Genomic DNA, 22,722 nt, shown 5'->3' with positions numbered 1-22,722 from the left:
ACATACTTACTGTACGTCAGACACTATACAATGTACTTTAGTGGATTGTCTTATCTAATAATTGCAATCACTAGCTAGATTTTATTATTTTATGGATAAGGAAATTGACAGGCTAGATATATTGTCCAAAATTAAATAGCCAGGAGGTAGCAAAGGAAGGTTTAGACAATAGGTCTTCTGATTTCCAATATTTTAATCTTTTTGTTATACAGAACTGTTGGGTAATTTTCTGATTTCACCAATTCTACGTTGAAGGAAGAAACAGTAGAATTGCTCCCCTACCTATCGTTAGAGCAAGGAAGAGTTAGAGTACAGGAAGAAAACCAGCAAGCTGAAAGGTCCAGGGGGCAAACTAAGACAGGTGCCTTTGTTCATAGAACCTTTCAGGCTGGGTTCCTCCAATTACTGTTACTCTTACACACATACTACACACATGCACATACATACACCCACCCTTTGTCAGTTGAATATCATACCATTTTTACCTAGGTGGAAATTATACTATTTCTCTCTCTCCCTCCCTCTCCACCCAACAGAGCCTCAGAAATCAAGGATGGGGAAACAGAAGCAGAAGTAGAAAAAAAAAATGGATGAAATGCAGTTGGTGAGATGAAAGTTAGCCCCCTACCAGGGGAAAACTGTGAGTGGTCAAGAAGCAGGAAGCTTGAAAGAGGGACAGTTAATCTACTGTAATATAGCTGCTGATGGTGGAGGGGCAGATTCTTTGTAGGAATCTTAAAGAATTTAAGGATGGACATAGGGGAGACTAAGGGAAATGAAAACCTATCAGATGCCTTAAAATCTTCAAGACATGGGACACTTGCCTCTTCTACAACCACAATTGGTTTCCTGGAAAGAAGGTGGATGGAGCCTTGAAGTATCCCCTTGATCTTTTTAGCTAGCTATAGTTAGCATCACCCTCCCTCCCTAGTCCTCATTCCCCCACACCCTCCACCCCCAGCAGAAGTGACAAAACAGAGACTTCTGAACACATTTATTTGATATATCAAGTGGAGAGAGGAATGATTTAGGGTTACTCCCCATGTCAACCTGTGGGGGTGTTCATAAGCTCAGATGGACAGAAGAGCAGCTTAGAGCCCATGACCCATCTCCTGGGAAAATGAAACAACCTGGTGTATTGGTTGGGGGGACGGGCTGGGAAGAAAAAGCTGGAAGCTGAGAAGTAAAGCTGAGAGCAGGGAGGGCAGCAGCAGAACTGAGGCTGGGGATTGCTGCAGGATATTCCCAAGGGGAGTAAAGAAGCTATCCTGAAAAGTGGTTAGGGCTGGAAGCAGGATGTGAACAAGGATCCAGGCCTGGATTGAAAAGCAAGACCTGCAGAATGGGGTGGGATATTCACGAAGAGGGAAGCATGTCCAAAATCATGAGCAGGCTGTGTTGCAGGGCATACATGGAAAGCAAGGGATTATTGTTGCAGGAGGGCAAAGAGATTGGAGATTACCCATAAGTAGGGGCTCCCTAATGCTTCTGAACAAATACAAGTTGAGTTTGGGACCCTTTGGAGGCCCTAGCACAAGTGGTCCTGTGTGCGCTGTGTCCACGGGCACGAGAAATTCCCATATGCACTGTGAAGTGACCAGGGCATGAATGCATGAGTCTATATGCCCAATAAATAGAGTACTTACCCTTCCCTGCAAATACGAGTACTGTGCTTGTGGACACATGTTTACCCATGTATGTGTGCACCGTGCCCATGAGCACATGCAAGAGACCTCTATGTCCATAGTGTGTGTGAACTGGTTTTCCCACCCGTCCCAAGGTCCTGATCCCCACCCGCCTTGGCTCCTCTCACTCCCCTCAGCGCCCAGGCTCCCCTGGCCCGCCTAGACTCTGGAAGCCCCCTAGCAGGCGAATCTGCTCAGTCTGCATGGAGTGGCGTCTCACCAACTTGCGCTTGGTCCTGGGAGAGCCTGGCGCCCCCGCCTGGGGAGGGGCGGGCAGCGAAGGCGCCCGACCTCCCGGGCGAATGTCGGGGATGGGAGGATGGGGGCTGACATTGAGCGGGGGCAGGAAACCTGGCCGCGTTTGCGCGATGTGGTCCAGGAGCAACGTCCCCGAGCCCCTCCGCTCCAGCAACCCGGGACTCCGCCTCCGCCCGCTCAGCGGAGATACAGCCCCAGGAAGACTCTCCTGGGACTGGCGTGGGGAGGAAACCGAGCCTGCTAGAGGGAGGGTCAGCGGGGAGGCGCTATATCTGCGGCGCTCCAGGGACGGGCGGCTGCACTCGGGCGAGTCGGGGCAAAGATTTCCGGGAGTATCGAGCTCCACCGACTCCATGCGGCTCAGTTTCTGCCTCAGCCCTGAAGAGGGGCCAGACTCCTGAGCTTCTGGCGCTGTGTTTCTGCGAGAGAGAGGACCCCCACCCGTCACTTTCTCCGCCCACGGGGGCGGGTCCTCTGGGCCTTCGGTGCTGTGACGTCGGGAAAGACGCGGTCGACCTGTCAGGGTCAGGCCGTTGAATTCGGCGGTCAGGCGCTCGAACCCCGGCCTCCCTTCGGCAGGCGGGACAGGTTGAGGAGGGGCCACTAGGCCCCAGGGCTCGGAGTTGAGCCTTTTGAGGGGTTTTGGAGGATGGCGGGGTGGTTTGGGGAGTGGCTCGGAAGGGGAGGGGTCATCTGGGGGCTTTGGAAGAGGGAATTCAAATACGTCCCTCTTCTCCTCCTCTTCCTGGGCGCGAGGGGATAACAATCCCCGTCCTCCCGCTCCTGCAGTCTGCAGTTGGATTTCCGAAGGCGACGTGCAGACTCCGGGGCTAGGAGGAGCGGGAGCGGGGTCCTCCACCCCCGGGGACGGTGGGGAATTGAGATACTGGCGGGTCTTCTTGGTGCCGGAGGGCGAGGTGTCAGTGGTGATGATGATGACCTCCGTGCCCTTGGCCTTGCAGGCGTCCAGCAGCGTGGCAAGGGTCTCTCGATCCCCGCGGTCCAGGGCGTGGACTAGCGCCGAGGCGCCGGCGTGATCTCGGACTGAGGGGTCCGCGCCATGGGCAAGGAGCAGGGAGGCCACCGCGGCGCCCCCGCCACCCGCGCAAGCGTGCATGAGCGCCGTGCGCCCTAGGCGATCTGCGATGTTGGGGTCCGCGCCTTGCTCCAGAAGGTAGCGTACCATGCGTGCCTTGTTCTGGGGGTCGTCGTACCGGGCCCGACAGGCCGCCATTAGCGCAGTCTCCCCTTGAGCATCACCCTCATTCACGTAGGCGCCCCCCTCCAGAAGCAAACGGGCCAAACGTAGCTTACCCTGACCCACGGCCCGAAGAAGAGCGTGGCCCTCGGTGTGCAGCATAGCTGCCGCTGGGGAGAAAGCACCGTTGGAGCCGGGATTGGGACCTGCCGAGGACGCCTAGGGGGGTGAGGGTGGTGGCTGGCAGAGGCCTGCGGGCTCAGTGGCGAAGCCAATCCCTGCAAAAAAGAGAAAGATCTTATTTATTGATTCTGGCAGGGAAACTGAGGCACAGGTGGAAGGACCCGCGTGGGATGGGGGAGATCTCCACGGCATGGTACACAGTCCTTCTTCTAACTCATGCCTCTGAGCCGCCCCCATCCCCCCAGCGCATGCCTGAGGAGATAAGAAGGGTGCACCCGCACTGAAGGACGAGCACGCGTGCAAACGCGTACGTGCACGCGCAGGGATATCCGCACCCCCACCCTCACCCCACGGCTTATCAGACCTTTCCAGCATCCCCCTTTTCTTATCCGCACTTGGAATCCCCCTTTCTAGGATGTTGAACGCCACCCACCCACACACATGCACCCATACATTCACACACACAGTCCCATTCCTAACCTCTTTTAGGTTGCCACAGCCCCACAAACTGAATGGGGGGAGGGAGGCAGCTTGCGTTTGGGACCTAAAAAGGGTGGGGGGAGAATTGGGGGGTTCTTTTGCCCCTGCTATATTCCTCATCACTCCTTGCTGTTTCCCCTCCCAGGTTGTGCACCCAAATAGATACCTGTAAGTCCGCAGAATCTCCTCCGGGCCAGGGCTGAGGCCAGGGCCACGGGGCAGCTGGGGTGGCGGAGCCGGGTTCCTGGGGGCCCACATGGCGTGGGGGTGGGCACTCGGATTCCCTTGGTGTCAGTATCTGCGCCCGGGCACAGAATCCTGGTCCCTCCTCCCGGTGCGCCCCGGGCACAGCGCCGGCTCCGGAGGAGAGAAGCTGGGGGGGGGGGGGGGGGGGCGGAGCTATGCTTCCCTATTTATAGCCTAGTCTCTGCGGGTGGGGGCGTCAGGCACCAAACCATTACCCCACCCATGCACACATAAACCCTCAAAAGCTAGAGGCTCCAATCCTGACTTCCCTTTCTTAGCCCCTCAGTCACAACAAACCTAAATGTTCCTTAAGAGACTCCTCCACGACCCAGACTGGGACCATCCCAATTCTTCGTCTAGCTTCAACAGATCCCCGTTCTCCGCTCTTCGTGCGTTGATGCGTGCCGGTGCACCAGGTCTGACCTGCCACACAGTACATGGTACACTATATAGAGAGGTGAAGAGAGAGGCAATGGGATCCACAACTGGAGTCTTTACTGTACAGAGGGAGGCAAGAGATCTGGCTGCCTTCTCCTAGTTTAAATGTCAGGGGGAGCTGGAGTCAGACACAGCGATACATCTTCATTACACCTCCCCGCAACCGGAACATGCATCACAAATAAACTTGGACCTCAGCTCCCTTATACAGACTTAGATAAGTATGCGGAGGTTGGGGTCATTTTTAGATACAGCAAGGGGTTATTCCCAGATGCCTCCTCCCCATATTTTTGGAGGGATGGGAGGAAGAGAGAGAGAAAAGGGGTAGAGAAGAATGAACCTTGTAACACATTCTCTCCCATTGCATCTATTTATTCTCGGTCTTGCTTAGGCTCATTTTCCCATCTTGTTTGAAGGTCTCTGTTTGAATCGTTCCTTAAAGTCTTTTTTCTTCCTATCTGTAGCAGTCGATTTCTCTCAGTGTCTGTCTCTGCCTCTCCTCACCACCTGCCCTGTCTCCATGGTTACCATAGCTTCCATCTGCATATTTTAGGAATGAGTTTGTGTCCAGCTGGAAGGCATCAGGGGAAGTGGGGAGGGGGGTGAGGAAAAAAATCCTAAGGATTTGGAAAACTCACCTGAGATAATTCAGAGGCTGGAGGCCACCAGACACAAGACATAATGTTCCTGAAGAAGGAGGAGAGAGAAATATTTGCAGGGAAGCTACCCATTTTTATTAGGTACCATGTTTCGACCCCTGGGTTGGGAAGATCCCCTGGAGAAGGAAATGGCAACCCACCCCAGTATTCTTGCCTGGAGAATCCCATGAACAGAAGAGCCTGGCAGGGTGCAGTCCACAGGGTCACAAAGAGTCGGACACAACTGAAGCAAATTAGTATGCACACATCATTTACTGGAAACCAACTATGTGCCAATTATGTAAGTACACACATTATCTCCAATCCTCACAACAATGCTATAAGGTAGGAATTATTTTCTTATAAAGAAACTGTGACTTAGTAAAGTTAAGCAGTTCTCCAAAGCTTCACAGCTCTGTTTCTGTCCTATTCCAAAGGCTGGGTGCTTGCCATTCCACCAACAGCCTTCCCAGTCCAGAGGCTTCACTCCCAGGGCCATTTTCTCTGACATCAGGGTTATTGTTCTTGACTAACTTCTAGATTCTATTTCTACTCAGATCTCCTTCCCCATTGTTTCTGTTTTGTGTGTGTGTGTGTGAAAGTGGGACCCCTCCTCCCAACCCCTCCCCCCCGTCCCCCTCTCCCGCCCCTCTTTAACCAAAGGCTAGGAGGAGCTGGAAGGAGGTGGAAAATGCAGTAAACACTGGACTCCTGCCCTATCTCCCCAACTCTGGTTATCTGATTTCTTAATCCTTCCTTTCCCAAAGCCTCTTTCCATCTTCTCACAGATATGGCAGCAACCTACAGGAAAACATTTTTCTAGAAAAGAAAGGAGGGAAGCGGCACAAAACTGAAGGGAAGACTGGAGGAATGGAGGAGAGGCCAAATGTGAAGCCACAAAAAGAATGATCCCTAAGGGAGCAGGTTTCACAGAGCTTTCTTTCTCTGTGGAAGCTCTTTCTATAGAGTCCCTCGGTGAAATCTAAGGATCAGCTTCCCTCTGTGAACCGTCGCCAGGCCAAGAGGTCCTCCTTCTGAGATGAGGTCTGAAATGACTGACCTCCTGGTTGGTTCTGCAACCCTATCTTTCTACTCACCCGGCTTGCTAGCCTGAGTTCCGGCTAACTCTCTCCCTCCCTCCCCTCCTCAGCTTCAAGTGGGCGGACCTCTTCGGCTCCCCCTAGATTGGCTGGGAGAACTCACCAATGGGGAGCTCTGGGAGGCGGACCTAGAACGCCACCAGCTTGAAGAAGACAGGCAAATTTCAAGTTGGCTGCGGCGTGTTTTCCGCGTGGGGGAGGGGCAGCAGGTAAGGCCCCGACTTGGTGGCTCTGACCTGGTTCCATCCCGCACCTCCCGAACTAGTTCACCAGGGACCAGCTGCTAGCTAGAGAGACAACGCTTTCCGGCAGCCTGTTGGATCTGCCCCCTTCTAGTTCCCCACCCTCTCCCTGTGGGCTCCCTTTGCTGTGTTGATTATACACTGGAGAACTATAGTTTTCCTTCGCGCAAAGGGGAGATATATTAAAGGAGAAAGTGGAAGACTCTCTCTGATACCTCTGACTCTTTACTGTGAACCAGCTTCCCCTAAATCTGTTAGTACTAAGAGCTTGACAGACTCCCGTTGTCTATCAAAACTCTGATGAAATATTACCTCCTACCTGTAGCTTTCCTGGACCAATTTTTTTTTTTTTTCAGGATTAATTGTTCCTCAGTCTGATGATAGCATTTTATGTGTACTTTTACTGGAGCCCTTAGTGCCCTCTCCCTCTTTAATGTTTCTGTTCTACTTAGAATATAAAGTTTGGTAGGGCAAGTTCTAGTATTTAATACAATGCAGTGTATTATGTATTAAATGCACAGTGCCCAGGAAAAGTTAATTGGATGGACTTGATTGGAAAGGAAGAATTTAAACTTCTGATGTAATTAGGGAGCAATTAATAAAACACAAAGTAAAATACAATACAGTATATCATTATGACCTCTTAAGTTGGTGGTTCATAATGTAAATTGGTCCCAAAGTCCAGAGAAAGGAGAAAGCTAAGAGGACTGGGATGGTGAAGGGAGCCTTTAGGAATCACAAGGTCTCAAGTTTGGAACAGACCTTAGGAGTCATGTATTCATTCTTTCAGCCAAATATTTATTGAGCATCTACTATATGTCAGACATAATGCTGGAGAATGGGGATCATAGTGAATCCTTTAGATATGCATCCTTCCTCTGATAAACCATATTTAGTAAATTATTATCCAGCTTCTGTTTAAACTTTTTAGTAAGAGAACTTCCTATCTCACTTTGATCTTCAATCAGTATCCAACAAGTACAAGAAATATATGGCTCAACAAAATGTATTCCACATTTTCACTGTAAAAGAGACAGAACTGTCCTAATGGTAACATTCTTAAAGATAATCATCTCTTTGTTTTCTGTTTATAGAAGTAATATACATTTATCCTAGAAAACCATAAAATGTCTATTATATCATGACAATGAATCCCTTCAATTTATTTCCTGCATGTATACATATGTATATGTGTTTTTGTGTATATATTACACACATAGGGCCGTACGACAAATACAACCTTTTATTATGCTTTCTCCACTTTACATCATATTGTGAACATTTTTCTGTCTTTAAATATTATTTGAAATTTTTATTATGTCTACATAATAGTCTAAGATAGATATTTGATTTTTTTTAACCATTCATATTTTTAAAAATAAAGCCTACTTATTGAAGTTGGTCATTAGGTCTTTTTTTTGTTTAAGATTTATTTATTTATTGGCTGTGGTGGGTCTTCATTTCTTCAAGTAGACTTTCTCTAGTTGTGTCTTAGTTATGGCAAGTGGGGGCTACTCTTTGTTGCGGTGTGTGGGCTTCTCATTGCAGTGGCTTCTTTTGTTGAGGAGCACAGGCTCTAAGCACATGGGTTTCAGAAGTTGCAATGCCTGGGCTCAGTGGTTGCGGCAGACGGGCTTAGTTGCTCCATGGCATGTGGGATCTTCCAGGACCAGGGACTGAACCAGTGTCCCTTGTGTTGCCAGGCAGATTCTTAACCACTGGACCACTGAGAAAGCCCCTGCTGCTGCTGCTGCTGCTGCTGCTGCTGCTGCTGCTAATAAGTCCCTTCAGTCATGTCTGACCCTGTGCGACCCCATAGACGGCAGCCTACCAGGCTCCTCTGTCCCTGGGATTTTCCAGGCAAGAATACTGCAGTGGGTTGCCATTTCCTCCAGTGTATGCATGCTAAGTCGCTTCAGCCGTGTCGGACTCTGTTCGACCCCATGGACAGCAGCCCACCAGGCTCCTATGTCCACGGGATTCTCCAGGCAAGAATACTGGAGTAGGTTGCCATTTCCTTCCCCAGTAAGGAAGCCCCAACCATTCATTTTTTGTTGGACTATTTAGGTTATTTCAGAATTTGTGCTACTATGGATAGCTCTTTGATAAACATGCTTTTATATCTCTGACTATGTATCTGGTGATTTCTTTGGATAAGTTTTAAAAGTGGGATTACTGGATTAAGGATATATTAACTTTTAAAAGGCTGTAGATTCAAAGAGTCAAACTGCTCACCCAAAATATTGTATTTATAATTCTTCCAGTGAGGTATGAGTGTCCACTTCAAAAAAACTCATGGAAGCCTGATTAATTTTTAAATCTTTGCCAATTTTATAGATAAAAAATAGTTTGACCATTCTTTGTTAATTGTTTATTCATGTTCTTTGCATATTTATTCTATTGGGATGATTTTTCTTCATTTCCATGAGTTCTAATATAATAAGAGTGTTAAATCTTTGTCTTATTTATTACAAATATAGCAAATTCTAAACGTTAGAGTGCTCCAAGCCTCAGTCCCTGGATCTCTTCTTCTCTCTCTTCACATCCACTCCTTTAGGAATCTCTCCCAGTCTCATGACTTGAAACATTTGTATACTGAGACCTCCATTACAATGTAAGCTCCTTTTAAACTCCATGGGTGCAGCAGTTTTTGTCCATTTTGCTCACTGCTACATCCCTAGCATTTGAAACAGTGCATGACACTGAATAAGAACTGAGTAAATATTCGTTGAATGAATTAAGGTTGTTTTTATTATTATTTCCATTTTACAGATAAGGAAACATCAACCCTCCCTATTATTCACTCTTGCACTCCCCTTCCCCCACAATCAACAGGATCTCACATATGTTATACTCATTCCCAACTGTGCTGAACTGTGTAATGTAGTAGAAGTTACTAAGAAGCAGTTTTCAAAAAAAAAAAAAAATACAGAAAAGCAATAACATCAAATTTAAGAAAGGCTTTTTAGTAATTTCTACCATATTAAAACAATTATGGCTCAGTTGGGAATGAGTATAACATATGTTGGATGTTGTTTATGGGGGAAGGAGAATGTGTGATGTTTATGGAGGGGTAGTTTGGGACCAGATTATAGGAAACCTTGAACATCTTCAAGAATCATAATCACTTAATCACAATCTTAAATAGAAGAGCCTTGTAGATTCCTGAGCTGCGTAGGGTACAGATGGATGGTTTACAGTTTCCTAACCACCAGGTTCAGTTCAGTTCAGTCGCTCAGTTGTGTCCGACTCTTTGTGACCCCATGAATCGCAGCACGCCAGGCCTCCCTGTCCATCACCAGCTCCCGGAGTTCACTCAGACTCACGTCCATCGAGTCAGTGATGCCATCCAGCCATCTCATCCTCTGTCATCCCCTTCTCCTCCTGCCCCCAATCCCTCCCAGCATCAGAGTCTTTTCCAATGAGTCAACTCTTCGCATCAGGTGGCCAGAGTACTGGAGTTTCAGCTTTAGCATCATTCCCTCCAAGGAAATCCCAGGGCTGATCTCCAGAATGGACTGGTTGGATCTCCTTGCAGTCCAAGGGATTCTCAAGAGTCTTCTCCAACACCACAGTTCAAAAGCATCAATTCTTCGGCGCTCAGCCTTCTTCACAGTCCAACTCTCACATCCATACATGACCACAGGAAAAACCATAGCCTTGACTAGACGAACCTTTGTTGGCAAAGTAATGTCTCTGCTTTTGAATATGCTATCTAGGTTGGTCATAACTTTTCTTCCAAATCTGTCTTCTTTTTACCCCACATTTCTTGAGGGTCACTTGGTCAGTATGTGGAAATGGAGTTAGATTTGTCTCACCTCAAAGCTCATGGCCTTTTCTTAACTCCTCACAGCTTTGCAATCAAAACAGCTCCTGTCTCCATTGATAGAACTGTATCTATCAGATGGAGGGATACCTAAGCTGGCTACTTAAGAGTGTTTTCCCTTGAAAGGGCCTGAAAACACAATGGCAAATTCTTACTCCCTCTCTCTCATCTATAAGACAGGACCTCTCACCTAATGTGTTCTTTAAGTCAGATCACAGTTTAATCTATTAACTAACAGCTGTTTTTGTTTATTTGTTTATTACTTCTTATTAGACTTTACAATGTGTTAGTTTCTGCTGCACAGCAAAGTCAATCAGCTGTATGTATACATATATCCTCTCTTTTTTAGATTTCTTTCCCATTTAGATCACCATAGAGCACTGAGTAAAGTTCCCTGTGCTGCACAGTAGGTTCTCATTAGTTATCTATTGTATACATAGTATCAATGGTGTATATATGTAGATCCCAGTCTCCCAATTCATCCCACCCACCCTCTTACCCCTTGGTATCCATGTTTGTTTTCTACGTCTGTCTCTATTTTTGCTTTGCAAATAAGATCATCTACACCATTTTTCTAGATTCCACATATATGTGTTAATGTATGATATTGATTTTTCTCTTTCTGACTTACTTCACTCTGTATGGCAGTTTCTAGGTCCATCCAAGTCTCTGCAGATGGCAGAATTTCATTCCTTTTTATAGCTGAGTAATATTCCATTGTATTGTATTATATGTATCACACCGTCTTTATTTGTTTATCTGTCGATGTACATTTAGGTTGCCTCCATATCATGGCTATTGCAAAAAGTGCTGCAGTCAACATTGGGGTGCATGTATCTTTTTGAATTATGGTTTTCTCCAAGTATGCGCCTAGGAGTGAGATTTCTGGGTCATATGGTAGTTCTAATTTTAGTTTTTAAAGGAATCTTCATGCTGTTCCCCATAGTGTCTGTACCAGTTTACATTCCCACCAACAGTGTAGGAGGGTTCCCTTTTCTCCACACCCTCTCCAGCATTTATTGTTTGTAGACTTTTTGATGATGGCCATTCTGACTAATGTGAGGTGATAGCTCATTAACAGCTGTCTTTTCCTCACATTTTTCATGGCAGTTGGACTTGAAGCTTTCTAGATTTCTTAAGCAAACATTTCCCTACCCTCTCCTTCCTGTTACATATTGTTAATCTCATCTACTATTCAGTTACTATATTTTTAATTTTCTAATGAATATTTTCCTCTTATTATAAAAGCAATACCTTTTTGGTACAGAGGAAAAACAATGCTTAAAATATATATTACCAAAAAATCTCCAAAACCCATCACCTTAAATTAACCAATGTTAATTCTTGTTGTATACCCTTTAAGAAAAACTTTTCTGTAAAGCAATTATCCTTCAATAAAAAATAAATTAATTTTTTGAAAAAGAACAACTTTTTTACTTATATGTATGGGTGTGTGTAAGTTTGACAAAATAGATTACCTTGTATATATTTTTAAATCTTTTTTTCCCTGACATCTTTTGTGAGGTGCATTTTGTTGAGTCATATATTTCTTGTTTTATTTGTTGGATTTTGATTAAAGAACAATTATCCAAAAATGGAATGACTTGTAAAGTGAGATAAAAAGATTTGCTAAAAAGTTTAAATTGAAGCTGGATAACAGTTTATTAGATATGGTTTATCAAAGGAAAGCTGAATGTCTAAAGTAAAGGATTCACCATGATCTCCATTGTCTAGCATTATGTCTGGCTTATAGTGGTGGTGGTTGTGGTTTAGTTGCTAAGTCATGTCTGACTCTTCCGACCCCATGGACTGTAGCCTGCCAGGCTCCTCTGTCTATGGGATTCTCCAGGCAAGAATACTATAGTGGGTTACCATTTCCTTCTCCAGGGGATCTTCCTGACCCAGGAATCAAACCTGGGTCTCCTGCATTGTAGGCAAATTCTTTACCAACTGAGCTACAAGTTATAGTAGATTACAGTAGATGCTCAATAAATATTTGTTGAAAGAAAGAAAGGAAACATGATTTTAAGGCCTGATCCAAACTTGGGACCTTGTGATTCCTAAAGCCTCCCCTCACCATCCTAGTCCTCTTAGCTTTCTCTCTTCTCTGGACTGTGGGAGCAATTTTATCATGAACCACTAATTTGAGAGGTCACGATTATGTATTATATTGTCTCTTATTGTTCCATAACTAACATGTTATTAGTATGTATGCTTATATGATGTGATGAAAGTGTCACTTTATCTTGTTGATCATCTGCCTCCAAATCCACAACCCCAGTCTAATCAAGAGAAAAACCTCAGAAAAATTCCAATAGAGGAACATCCTATAATATATTTGACCAGTAATCTTTAATAAAACTGTCAGGGTAATTAAAAACAAGGAAGGTCAGAGAACTGTGAATTTTGAATTGATAACTCATGTTTCTTTCTTTATTAATAGATTTTATTTCTTAAAACACTTTGAGATTTACAGAAAAACTGAGCAGATAGTACAAAAAGTTTCCATACACCCTGGCACCAGTTTCCCCTATTATTAACATAATAATATGGTATATTTGTTATAATTAATGAATAAATATTGATACATTGTCTATACTTGATTTGGAGTTCCTTAGTTTTACCTAATGCTCTTTTTCTGTTCCAGGATCCTGTCCAGGATACCACATTACAATTAGTTATCATGGCCTTATTATGTCTATATATAGAAACACTTATATATGCACAAACTGTATGTATAATACAGAAGTGGAATTAAAAGGATGCATATGCAAATATTCATAAAGATTATTACTACATCGTGGTTAGTAGATGTTTTTCTTTATACCTCATTTGTATCTTTTCAAGTTTTCTGCTGCTGCTGCTGCTGCTGCTGCTAAGTTGCTTCAGTCGTGTCCGACTCTGTATGACCCCATAGACGGCAGCCCACCTGGCTCCCCTGTCCCTGGGATTCTCCAGGCAAGAACACTGGAGTGGGTTGCCATTTCCTTCTCCAATGCATGAAAGTGAAAAGTGAAAGTGAAGTCACTCAGTCGTGTCCGACTCTTAGCGACCCCATGGACTGCAGCCCACCAGGCTCCTCCGTCCATGGGACTTTCCAGGGAAGAGTACTGGAGTGGGGTACCATTGTTTGTCTGCCTACAATGTGGAGACCTGGGTTCAATCCCTGGGTTGGGAAGATCTCCTGGAGAAGGAAATGGCAACCCACTCCAGTATTCTTGCCGGAAAATCCCATGGACGGAGAAGCCATGGGGTCGCAGAGTCAGACATGACTGAGTGACTTGACTTACTTTTACTTCTGAAATTAGAAAACAAAAGGAATTTTTTTTTTTTTAAGAATGCTACCACTAGGACAGCTCTCTTTTACAATGGAAGTGTGAACTTTTCTTGTTTTTGATGACCCTGACAGTTTTGAAGAGTACTAGTCACATATATTATAAGATGCTTCTCCATTGGAATTTGTCTGCTTTTTTCCTCCTGTTTACAGACTGGGGTATCAGTTTGGGGGAGGAAGATATCACATCTGCTAGTGGTAAAGGATCTGCCTGCCAATGAGGAGACGCTAGGGACAGAGGTTCAATCTCTGGGTCGGGAAGATCTCCTAGAGAAGAAATGGCAACCCACTCCAGTATTCTTGCCTGGAAAATTCCATGGCCAGAAGAGCCTGGTGAACTACAGTCCAAGGGGCCATAAAGAGTTCGACATGACTGAGCACACAAGGGTACATACTAATGATATGATTTAAAGTCATTCATGTTGACCTTGGTCACCTGACTGAAGTAATGCTTGTCCAATTTCTATACCATAAAGTTATCACCCCCACCCTTTCCAAAATTGTTTTGGACAAAATTCCCTATGCACAGGCCATACTTACGCCGTGAGGAATTACACTTTCCCCTTTTAGGGTGGAATCCCTGCTGGTTCAGATGGTAAAGCATCTGCCTGCAATGCAGGAGACCTAGGTTTGATCACTGGGTTGGGAGGATCCCCTGGAGAAGGGAATTGCAACCTACTCCAGTATTCTTGCCTGGAGAATTCCATGGACAGAGGAGCCTGGTGGGCTACAGTTCACGGGGTTTTAAAGAGGCGGGCACAACTAAACGCTAACGCTTTCTTTCTACATAATTTATTTAGAATTCTGCATATGGGATTTTTTTTCCTCTCCCATGTATTAATTTGTTCAAATGTTTATTTATATATCAGTATAGTCTCTGGATATTTTTCTTATACTTTGATATTACATTCCAATACTACTTTATTTTATGGTTCAACTTATTCAGGCTTTGGCCATTGGGAGCTCTTTCATTTGCCTCTTATGTACTTGACAGAGCCCCATCAATGTGTGTGTTGTTTTTTTGAGCACTTTCTTACTTTCTGGCACTACAAGATACTTCAGTCTCATCCTGTGTATTTCCTGCCCCATTGGAGAAGCTGCATTTCTCCAAGAAGCCCTGGTTCCTTTCGCTGGAGAGTGGTATGAGAAACCAAGATCTGGGTGCTAGGTATCTTCCCTGCTACTGGGATATAATTTCTTTCAAGTTTCTTTTTCATTTGATGACTTTCTTGAATTTCCCGGCCTATCTGACTGGTTTTTCAAAAATGATGGTAAGAGGCAGAGTTCAGTTACAGTAGCAGGAAGAACTTTCAATTCATCACAGTTGATCACATGGAAGGGGCTGCCTTGGGGGACACCATCTCTTTAGAAAAATGCCACCAGAAGCTGAATGACTGACAATTTACAGAAGGTAGTACTGTACTGGGAGGATTTTTGAGCTAGAAGACTCCATGTGTCTTTTCAGTTCTAAGATTCTGTGTTTCCAAGTGGCGTTTAAAAAGATCTGTTTGAGTGTAATATTTCTTCTCACACAGCACCCCCCCACCCCCAACCAATTGACAGTGAGACTGATGACTCATTTCTGTTCCCTCACAGTGTCTAGCACACTACCTTTTTCATGGTAGATGCTTAATAAATGTTTTGCTGAAATGCATTGCATTAGATTGAATTGGGGCCTAGTTGGGTTTGGAAAGTGAGAGAGAGAAAGAATTCAAAGATCATATGTAGGTATGCATCTGATGATAAACATCCAGTTAACTTGGGAACATAGGGAAATTTTATCCAAGTGTCTAGTCACTTTCCTCCTGTGCTTTAGTTACACCAGTTACACCATGTTGCAATTATCTGTCCTGTTGGGACCATGTCTCATCCTTATTTATATTTTCAGAAATACCTTGCCTGGCACCATGCCTTCTCAAAATTCATTGAATTAAACTGGCTTTTCAGGTCTCTGGGAGAAACAGTTTGAGTGTCTTGTACCTCCCTGGTTTCCTGTCCATTCTACTGTACTTTTTCTCTTTGTTTTTGTCTTTATCAGGTTTTTCGCATTGGATGTCTGAATCCCCAGGCCCCCTCCATCATGGCCAGCCGGGGTGGGGGCCGGGGTTGTGGCCGGGGCCAGTTGACCTTCAACGTGGAGGCTGTGGGCATTGGAAAGGGGGATGCTTTGCCCCCACCCACCCTACAGCCTTCTCCACTCTTCCCTGTGAGTGTCTGCCCACCTTTCCCAAGACTCCCTTATGCCCTTGACTGACTGTATGCGATCCTGGATTCCTCCTGGGTCATCAAAATCATCCTTATCTGGCCCCTCCCTTTCTCTGTACTTGCAACTTACATGGGATGTTTTCCAGACTAGGAAGTGTCCGCCCTTACTTTTTATACTCTGCTTCCCCAGCTTCCAAAATTCTGTGTTGCTCCCAGCATTTGCCTTTGGTCCCCTGCTCAATGGGAGCATTGGATAGAAGTGTGGGGAGAGGAGAGGCCCTCCTAGATTTATACTCCAACATTTTTTTCTCTGAACTGACCATTGCCTCTGCCTTCTTAGCCCTTGGAGTTCCGCCCAGTGCCTCTGCCCTCAGGAGAGGAAGGGGAATATGTCCTGGCCCTGAAGCAGGAGCTTCGAGGCGCCATGCGGCAGCTCCCCTACTTCATCCGGCCTGCTGTCCCCAAGAGAGGTTAGTTGAATGTTCTGAGTGCCTTTCATGAGTAGTGCCCTGTACTTAGCACCACTGGGGCCCCACAGAGGTCAGAAGAGACACAGAAAGCTCACTGCCTAGCTGGGGAGATCATAGTAATTACCCCTGCATTTGAAATGCATTATGGTATCCATGGTTTGTTTTGAGTTTCACAATAGTCTTGGACAGTGAGAGCTTACGTATTAAGGTGCCCATTTTACAGATATAAATGGGGAGGTGTATTAAAAATTTTTAACAATCTGGATATTGCAGGCACTAACCAGTCAGAAGGAGTTGAGAAGGGTCTCTGAGAAGCCCTGCAAATTAAAATATTAGCCCTTTCGTTTGTGGCTCATGGAGAGGTCATGGAGCCAGGAGGGACTGGAGAAGGGGGCATACTTGGGAGGCCTGGGATAGTGGGTATTTACCAGTTGGTGTGGAAGTATAGTATTTCAGTGTATTGACAACTGGTACTTTCCTCCTAAAGCTCTAGAAGCTGAAGTTCAGACAGTTAAAAGACTTGCCCAAGTTATTCCCATGAACAAGGAGTAGAGGGAAGACAGAAACCCTATTTTCTTGCTCTAGTATACTTTCCACTGTAACACACTCCCAGTCAATATAGCCATGCCTTAGGGTTAAGAGAGATAGCAAAAACATTGCAATTTGGGGTGGTGAAAAGACAGGTTAAAAGAGTATTGAAGGTCCTCACTGAAGCTGCCCTCCCTGGGCTCTGGGTTTGGGGTGAGGAAGACAATTTCTGAGTTTTGAGAGGGCTAGATCCTCAGGAAGAACCTGAGGATTCTGATAGAATAAAACTTTGACCCTTGACCTCTGATCCCTCAGATGTGGAACGTTACTCAGACAAATATCAGATGTCAGGGCCGATTGACAATGCCATCGATTGGAACCCTGGTAGGTGATGGGCCCTTACATTGACTTCTTTTCTTTCAAATGCTTGAGCTGCCTCAAGCCACCACCCTATCCACCCTCCTCTGTCCCCAACCTCCACCCTATTCAGAAGGCTTAGATGTGCTCCAGCATACTCACAAGCTCTATCTAAAAACCTGGTAAATGTCCCCTACTTTGACCCAACCCTTTCCTTCCTCACCCTTACCCTGATCCTTGAAGTGAAGTGAAGTGAAGTCACTCAGTCGTGTCCGACTCTTTGTGACCTCGTGGACTGTAGCCCACCAGGCTCCTCTGTCCATGGGATTCACCAGGCAAGAATACTGGAGTGGGTTGCTATTTCCTTCTCCAGGGGATCTTCCCAACCCAGGGATCAAACCCATGTCTCTCACATTGCAGGCAGATGCTTTAACCTCTGAGCCACCAGGGAAATCCTGATCCTTATCTCTCCTTTAAAAGAGTTACCATTCTTAGGAGACCCCAGGCAGAGTCTGGCTGATTTTTACATTCCCGCTGTTTCTAGATTGGCGACGTCTGCCCCGGGAGCTAAAGATCCGAGTGCGGAAGCTACAGAAGGAACGTGAGTGTATCTGGGAAAAGGAGAGAAAGTAGAGATTTCCTTCATCAACTGGAGGGCCAAGGCTGCTGGTGGTGTTGCCTGCTCTCCCGATGCCTACCTACCCCATCTACCCAGTATGGCTGCTGGGTGCCCTGGTGGCCACGGGAGGGCAGCAAAGTGACATGGTCTATGCAAGAGGGTGACAGCTAAGAAGGAAGTTTGCTCTCTCATGGTTCACCTTGTGATCTTCTCACCAGGGACCACCATTATACTCCCCAAGAGACCCCCTAAGACCACAGAAGATAAGGAGGAAACAATACAGAAACTAGAGGTAAGGAAGAAATGTGAATAGAGCCCATCTGGGCCCCAGATTCATTCCTCTGCTTTGGCCCATGGGTGCCTCAGTTCTCCCCGTTCTGTGAGCTTAGTCATGTTTCTCTTCCTGTTCATTCTCACATAAGACTCTGGAGAAGAAGGAGGAAGAAGTGACTTCAGAGGAAGATGAGGAGAAAGAAGAAGAAGAAGAGAAGGAAGAGGAAGAAGAAGAGGAGTATGATGAAGAAGAACATGAAGAGGTAAAGGGAACCACCTTTCATTCTCAGACCCCCGTCTTTTCCACTCATAAGCTCTAGGGATCTCAACTCTGTCCACCAGGGATGTTCTCTTCAGAGGGTTGGAGGGCCAAAGGAGATACTGCCCACAAAAGATAGTACCCTCTGCTTTATCTGTCCTTAAGTGAAAGTGAAGTCTCTTAGTTGTGTCCGACTCTTTGCAAGACCCTGTGGGCTGTAGTCCGCCAGGCTCCTCCGTCCATGGGATTCTCCAGTCAAGAATACTGGAGTGGGTTGCCATTTCCTTCTCCAGAGGATCTTCCCAACCCAGGGATCGAACCTGGGTCTCCTGCATTGCAGGAAGATGCTTTATCCTCTGAGCCACCTTAGGCTCTTCTTAAGAGTGAACTACAGCTTGCAGGGACCTCCCAAGCCTGGAGTGCTGTGATTGGGAGGGGAGGAGACTGGTACCTAGGGAGAAAGGAGAATGCTGAAAGCATGCCTGACCTAACCTTTCTTCCTCCCTTCCTTTTTTTCTATTTCAGGAAACTGATTACATCATGTCATATTTTGACAATGGGGAGGACTTTGGGGGTGACAGTGATGACAATATGGATGAGGCTATATACTGAAGACCGGAGAAGGCAATGGCACCCCACTCCAGTACTCTTGCCTGGAAAATCCCATGGATGGAGGAGCCTGGAAGGCTGCAGTCCATGGGGTCGCTGAGGGTCGGATACCACTGAGCGACTTCACTTTCACTTTTCACTTTCATGCATTGGAGAAGGAAATGGCAACCCACTCCAGTGTTCTTGCCTGGAGAATCCCAGGGACAGGGGAGCCTAGTGGGCTGCCATCTACAGGGTCGCACAGAGTCGGACACGACTGAAGTGACTTAGCAGCAGCATATACTGAAGACAGACTCTAAACAATACCCTGGACCTTCATATCTTTCTTGATTTAGTACACAGAGACTAACTGTCTCCTATTATTTGGTTTTGTGGACAAGCAAATCCTTTGCTTAGAATCCAGCCAACCTGTTTGGTCCCTGGAGACAGAAATGGAGAGTGACAGTAGATAGCTCTCTTTTCTGCCCTTACCCTCCCTCTCTCCTGTGGTGTGGTATCTCCTCTGATATCTTGGGGAAAAGGGCAAAGGACCAGTGTCTCAGTTGTATGAAAGGAAAAAAGAGGGTCAAAACAAGGACTGGAGTTGTTAGAGCTGAGATAGCTGTATACATGCCCCTAACTATTTTTTATAGTTCTTTCTGGGTGTGAGCAGTTAAGAGGAATAAGGGCAGTTTTACAGTTTCAATAAAATGTTTTTATCTGTCTCTCTGTCTAGGGTGAGGCCTAGTTAGGAGAGGGCTGGAGGAATGAAGGGGATGCCTAGTAAACCTTTCTTCTCTCCTTACCTGTTGAGAGTCCAGTGTAACACACTGGGCATTACAGCCTTCCTGTTCTTTGCCCCTTCCCTCCTACCCCCATGGTGGGACAGCTACTCCCAAACTAGCTCTGCCAAGGAACATTCAGAACTCATCTGCAGGGCTACACAGAGTGAGCTGTAAACAGCCCATGCCCTGAAGACCAGCTGGCTTCTGAGCTTCTGGTCCTCAGGCAATGGGGACGTGATTGTCTCTGTTCACATGTGTTCATGGGACATAGGCTCTCACGTTCCCACACTTGACCTTGATCTTGTCCTTGTTTACAAGGAATGATTACAGCTATTTTTGTGGAGTCAAGATAACCAGGTGTGGAGAGGGAGGAGGTGCTGATTGTTCTTTAGCACACTCACTCACCCTCTTCCAGACCCTGGGAACCCCACTTTGAAGGGTGTGTTGTGAAGAGGGAGCCTACTGAATATCTTATTCTCCACTTGCAGAAGCTGCTGTGTGGCTGAGTTGCAGTTTCTCTTCTGTGGAATTTAGTTAGCCTTTCTCTCACTCCCTTGGTGTGGAGGGGGATGGGGTAGGCAGTACTGCTTTACAGGAAGTAAGGAGGGTGCGGAGAAAGGGAGTGACTTAGGGACACTCTGCTCTAGGAGGTGCTTTCTCGCCCACACAGTCCTCCCGTTGGGTGAGGTCACTTCCCTAGGCTCTGATTGGCTTCTGAGGAAGCCTTAGACGTACTGATTGGTTCCAGCCACTTGACATGCAACAGTCACGGGCAAGCTGCATGTCCAGAATAGGGACTGGATAAGGAAACAGGCACAGAGAGCTGTGGATGCTGTCATAGCGACCTTACTAAACATTTGAAAGCCATAAAGATGGGAGGCGGGAGAAACTTCAAGAAAGTCCCCAGCCATATTTAGGCAGGCAGATTGAATTCCCTGCGGCATCAAGTGATAGAGACTGGCAATCTTCTGTTAGATATTTTTGACCCCATTGTGAAGAAGGAACAGGGGTTGTGACTCCATTGAGGGAAAGCACCTTAAAAGCCAGGTTTGGATGTGGTAGTATTAGGTAGTAAATGTGATAAGAAGAAGCAGCCACGAGAACAGAGAAGGAAGCTGAAATAGAAACAGAACATTCCAGAGTTATTGAGCAATTTGTGATGATTGATGTGTTTCCTTTTCTAGTTCTCTGAGGTATTGTGTGAGTGTGTTGGAGGGAGGGGCCAAGGGACCTGTCTCAGGGGTTTTCCATAGACATACACCATGATTGTGGCTAGGAAGAAATCAGCAAGAAACAAAAATAAAAGACCCTGAAAAAAATCTTCTTTTGCCTAACTCACTTGCATATACACACACACCAGACCTTATCTGGTTAACTAGATCTGTGTCTATGTAGGGGGCACAGCTGGCCTCCTAAATCCCACCTAATGCCAGCATGTGTACTTAAAAAAGAGTGGAACAAAGAAGAATTCTAGATGAGAGACTGAACACACACCTCCGTCTGCCTCTTTACACGTACATCCTTTTCCCATGAAATAGGGGAAAGGATAAAGGTTAGAGTGGCCTCTGGGGAATCTGTCGTACTGCTTCAAAGACCAAGAGTCAAGAGAGATCAGTCCATTCTTGGACTCTTTCATATCTGGCCTGCTGTCCTTCCTGGCAGGTGACCTTGCTGAACAAAGCCAGAGACAAGGGACCCAGCAGCTCCCCCAGATTCCGGAATGGTTCCAGGAATGAGCTAAACTGTTTCCATTGACCTTTCCCCTACTTTCCATAGGCTCTGTTGGGCAGGCTGAAGCTGAAGCCTAAGGCTCAGTTCATGTCATGGGGGGCTGCTAGTCCTCTGGAGGATCATCTGAAAGGGCTGAGGTCAAGACATTGCTTACAAACACTTAGAGAGACCCCACACTGTTCTTGCTCAGCCCTGTATTATGTATTTGCTTGTGTTGAACAGATTATTCCCATGCCCATGACGTAGGCCGCAGGCAGGGTAGATTCTTGGGCAAGAATCGTATCCTTCCCCACCCTATATGCCATAGCCTATTGTTCCCCTCCCACCTTGGGCTGGAAGCTTGAGATCGGGGTCTGCAGGTTTAGGCTCAGGGACTCAGGTGATTTGAAGGAGTGCTGAATGGGAGATGCAACATGCAGTTTAGAAGATAGGGAGTGGAAACTGAAGAAAATTAGAGGCTCAAATATTGGATGCCCAGAACACCCATGGTTTGGTGAGAAAAAGACACATATTTTCCTCAATTCATTTTTTAAAGACTTTTTTTTTAATATGGACCATTTTTTAAAAGTCTGTATTGAATTTGTTACAATATAGCTTCTGTTTTATTTTTTGGCCACCAGGCATCTGAGATCTTAGCTCCCCGACCAGGGATCAAGCCCAGCAGCCACCCCCACAATGGAAGGAGAAGTCTTAACCACTGGCCCGCCAGGGAAGTCCCCTCAATTCATTTTTATTGCTGTTGAACTTTGAAAGGAAGGAAGGGTGGCTTGTAGGCGTAGGCTAGTTTAAGAACTAAGCCAAGGGGGAAAGCTGCTGTTTCAACTGGGCAAAGCACTGATTTGTGGTCCTAGTTTCTCCATTTCATAGCTTTGTGCCCTTGGGGAAGTCATATCCAGTCTATGAGTCTCAAATTCTTCATGTATGAAGCAGAATTTAGACATCCACAAGGAATCTTTCAAGTCGTTGTTGATCCACTGCAAGAATCCACATAAATGTTCCTGAGAACAAAGGTGAAGATGTGTCCAACTTTTGCTGAACTCATTCCATCCGCTGGGTTTCCCCACCTCATTTTCAGCTGGACATGCTAAAGATACCTCAGGCATCTAGCAGTCCTTTCTACGAAACTGCTTCAGCCCAAATAGCCAGAGGATCAGCAATTCCATTAACTAGCAAGGAAGAAGGGTTCAAGGTCACAACCAGCAAGCCAGGACTCAAGGAGACTCCTAGGGAATTTCTGACTGAGGAAGGGGCCTATGGGGCAGGTCTCCTCTATCCCCTT

The 22,722-nt window shown here is 46.0% G+C and overlaps 2 protein-coding genes across 5 annotated transcripts; one reads left to right on the top strand and one right to left on the bottom strand.

The window, feature by feature from the left end:
• Window positions 1-979: 979 nt before the first annotated feature.
• On the bottom strand, window positions 980-6,258 carry ANKRD34A (ankyrin repeat domain 34A). 2 transcript variants are annotated; one of them, XM_059885000.1, is made up of 4 exons: window positions 4,348-6,258; window positions 3,971-4,177; window positions 3,805-3,868; window positions 980-3,419 (listed from the first exon to the last, which is right to left on the bottom strand). In XM_059885000.1, exon 4 carries the CDS (start codon window positions 3,301-3,303, stop codon window positions 1,819-1,821), a length of 1,485 nt encoding a protein of 494 aa, XP_059740983.1. In that variant the 5' UTR covers window positions 3,304-3,419; window positions 3,805-3,868; window positions 3,971-4,177; window positions 4,348-6,258; the 3' UTR covers window positions 980-1,818. The 2 variants fall into 2 exon arrangements, with proteins under 2 accessions (XP_059740983.1, XP_015318749.1); XM_015463263.3 differs by lacking the exon at window positions 3,805-3,868 and having other exon boundaries at window positions 4,348-4,473; window positions 5,127-6,258.
• POLR3GL (RNA polymerase III subunit GL) lies at window positions 2,462-21,031 on the top strand. Of its 3 annotated transcripts, none has more exons than XM_005203983.5 (9): window positions 2,462-2,531; window positions 2,906-3,117; window positions 15,667-15,834; window positions 16,174-16,303; window positions 17,147-17,215; window positions 17,733-17,789; window positions 18,026-18,099; window positions 18,230-18,343; window positions 18,865-19,652. In XM_005203983.5, the coding sequence occupies exons 3-9, from the start codon at window positions 15,709-15,711 to the stop codon at window positions 18,949-18,951; spliced, it is 657 nt and encodes a 218-aa protein (XP_005204040.1). In that variant the 5' UTR covers window positions 2,462-2,531; window positions 2,906-3,117; window positions 15,667-15,708; the 3' UTR covers window positions 18,952-19,652. The 3 variants fall into 3 exon arrangements, with proteins under 3 accessions (XP_005204040.1, XP_024841815.1, NP_001068681.1); XM_024986047.2 differs by lacking the exons at window positions 2,462-2,531; window positions 2,906-3,117 and adding exons at window positions 6,357-6,435; window positions 12,942-13,097; NM_001075213.1 differs by lacking the exons at window positions 2,462-2,531; window positions 2,906-3,117 and adding an exon at window positions 6,364-6,435 and having other exon boundaries at window positions 18,865-21,031.
• The last annotated feature ends 1,691 nt before the right edge of the window (window positions 21,032-22,722 follow it).

The sequence above is a fragment of the Bos taurus genome, chromosome 3, assembly GCF_002263795.3.
Source record: "Bos taurus isolate L1 Dominette 01449 registration number 42190680 breed Hereford chromosome 3, ARS-UCD2.0, whole genome shotgun sequence".
NCBI classification, from domain to species: Eukaryota; Metazoa; Chordata; class Mammalia; order Artiodactyla; family Bovidae; genus Bos; species Bos taurus.
Note: the sequence above shows the minus strand (reverse complement) of the source record. Positions and strands in the feature narration are given on the sequence as shown.